At 42.9% G+C, this 2,796-nt stretch overlaps 1 protein-coding gene across 1 annotated transcript; it reads left to right on the forward strand.

Annotated features, from left to right (window-relative positions):
• Positions 1-280: 280 nt before the first annotated feature.
• LOC310985176 (E3 ubiquitin-protein ligase TRIM21-like) lies at positions 281-1,909 on the forward strand (the record flags this gene model as incomplete). The annotated part of the gene is made up of 1 exon (XM_083970681.1): positions 281-1,909. One exon carries the CDS (start codon positions 281-283, stop codon positions 1,907-1,909), a length of 1,629 nt encoding a protein of 542 aa, XP_083826807.1.
• Positions 1,910-2,796: the final 887 nt, after the last annotated feature.

Below are 2,796 nucleotides of genomic sequence, written 5' to 3' on the forward strand. Positions count from 1 at the left end.
AGTTGGGTCTTTTAGCTGGTTAAATAAATAACCAATCAATTAAATATTTGTTTAGGTGTTCAGAAAAGGCCGTTTGTCCTGTTTGTCGTGCCTCCTTCCACGAGTTGCTGCACGAGTTTACCCGAGTAAGGAAAACAAATGTTGTTTTCTCCATGTTGAACTTTAGGGAAATAAACAGGTCAACAGGACGGCCCCGCCCCCCAGGGAGAGAACCACAGTCTTAAAGACACAGAACATTATTTTAAATAAATGTTTGTTTTCTCTCCCTCAGTGTGTAGACATGTCTGCTGCCAGAAACCTGAGGTCTGAAGATCAGTTCCTGTGCTCCATCTGTCTGGATGTCTTCACTGATCCAGTCAGTACACCATGTGGACACAACTTCTGTCAGAGCTGCATCACTCAGCACTGGGACGTTAGTGACAGGTGTCAGTGTCCGATGTGTAATAAGGTTTTCAAAATAAGACCTGAGTTGCATGTGAACACTCTGTTCTCCGAGATGTTTGCTCAGTTCAGATGTGAAGCTCAACAGAAAACCAGCAGCAGCAGCTCAGAGCAACAAGTTTCCAAACCAGGAGAAGTTCCCTGTGACGTCTGCACTGGAACCAAACTGAAGGCCCTGAAGTCCTGCCTGGTGTGTCTGACCTCCTACTGTGAGACTCACCTGGAGCCTCATCTGACACCGTCACGTCTGAGGAGACATCAGCTGATGGAGCCTGTGGAGAACCTGGAGGACTGGATGTGTAGGAAGCACGATAAACCTCTGGAGCTGTTCTGTCAGACCGACCAGACATGTGTCTGCATGCTCTGCCCTGTTTTAGACCACAAGACTCATGAGTTTGTTCCTCTGAGAGAAGAATATGAAGGAAAGAAGGCAGAGCTGCAGAAGACAGAGGCTGAAACTCAGCTGATGATCCAGAAGAGACGACTGAAGATTGAGGAGATGAAACAGTCAGTGAAGATCAGTAAAGCTGCTGCAGACAGAGAGAAAGCAGAAGGTGTTGAGTTCTTCACTGCTCTGAAGGAGTCTGTTGACAGAGGCCTGAAGCAGCTCATCAAGGAGATGGAAGAGAAACAGAAAAGCTCAGAGAAACAGGCTGAAGACTTCATCACAGAGCTGGAACAGGAAATCTCTGAGCTGGAGAAGAGAAGCACTGAGATGAAGCAGCTCTCACTCTCTGAAGACCACCTCCACCTCCTCCAAAGCTTCCCATCCCTGAAAGCTGCTCCACCCACCAAGGACTGGACACAGGTCAGAGTCCGTCCATCATATGAGGGGACTGTGGTGAGAGCTGTGTCTCAGCTGGAGGAGACGCTCCGTGGACAGATGAAGGAGGTGAAGGAGGCTGAGATGAAGAGGGTCCGGCAGTTTGCAGTGGATGTGACTCTGGATCCTGATACAGCACATCCTGCACTCATCCTGTCTGATGATGGAAAACAAGTTCATCATGGTGATGTGTGGAAGAAACTCCCAAACATCCCAGAGAGATTTAATCCTAGTGTCAGTGTTATAGGAAAACAGAGTTTCTCTTCAGACAGATTTTACTTTGAGGTTCAGGATAAAGGAAAAACTAAATGGGATGTGGGAGTGGCCAGAGAGTCGATTGACAGGAAGGGAATCATCAAACTGAGTCCTCAGGATGGTAACTGGACAATATTTTTGAGAAATGGAAATGAGTATAAAGCTGCTGCTGGACCCTCAGTCCGTCTCAGTCTGAGGTCTGGTCCTGAGAAGGTGGGGGTGTTTGTGGATTATGAGGAGGGTCTGGTCTCCTTTTATGACGTAGATGCTGCTATCATCTACTCCTTCACTGGCTGCTGCTTCACTGACAAACTATACCCATACTTCAGTCCTTGTAATAATCATGGAGGTAAAAACTCTGCCCCTCTGATCATCTGTCCTGTGAATTAAACTGTTAAGATCAAAACATCCAGTTCTTTGCAAAACTTGGTAGATTTTTAATTAAGGTACCAAATGTAAATATTTAATGTCTATACTGAACAATGTAAATCTTTATGTTTTCTACTGAGTTAACCTTCATCAGATCATCATCACACAGGAAAGTTAACTGTGTGATAACTGCTGTTTAATCAGTTGTTACTTTAGTCAATTAGATTATATCACTGGAAACACGTAAAATGATTTACCACTGAAACGAATCTGTAAATTAACTGAGTCTCGTTTGGGGAGTTAGAAGCAGATGCAGGTGTTTATTAATGTAACTGTTGATTCTTGTGAATAATAACACATCTTTATCAGAGACGCTGTAACTTTTGACAAAAGTTGTATATTCATCCAGACAGATTTATCTGTGTAGAACATTATGACACATTGAGGTTGTTGTGTTTAAGAGAAATAAATAAAATCATGTGAAATGTAAGTAAAAGCACAATAAAGAAACAGAAATATCCAAATAAAACCTGATTATTCCCCTAAATACTATTTCTCTATGTTATCAATAATTACTTAAAAGTAATATTTTGGATATTAACACCCACTGCACAACTGCACATTATTTAATTGGTGCCCAGTGTGAGGCAGTGTAGTGTCAGATATATTAACAGACTCACACACACTCATCCTGATTTAAATCATTAATAATCTCTGTTAACAATTTCAATAAATTGATCAAAGGGAGGAAGGAAAAGAGGAATGAAGGAATGAGGGAGGAAGGAAGGAAGGAAGGAAGGAAGGAAGGAAGGAATTAAGGAATTAAGGAAGGAAGGGAGAGAGAAAGAAAATAATGAAGGAAGGGAGGGAGGAAGGAAGGAAGGGGGAGGGAGAGAGGAAGGAAAAAA

Source organism: Trachurus trachurus, assembly GCF_905171665.1.
Source record: "Trachurus trachurus genome assembly, chromosome: 1".
In the NCBI taxonomy this organism is placed as follows: Eukaryota; Metazoa; Chordata; class Actinopteri; order Carangiformes; family Carangidae; genus Trachurus; species Trachurus trachurus.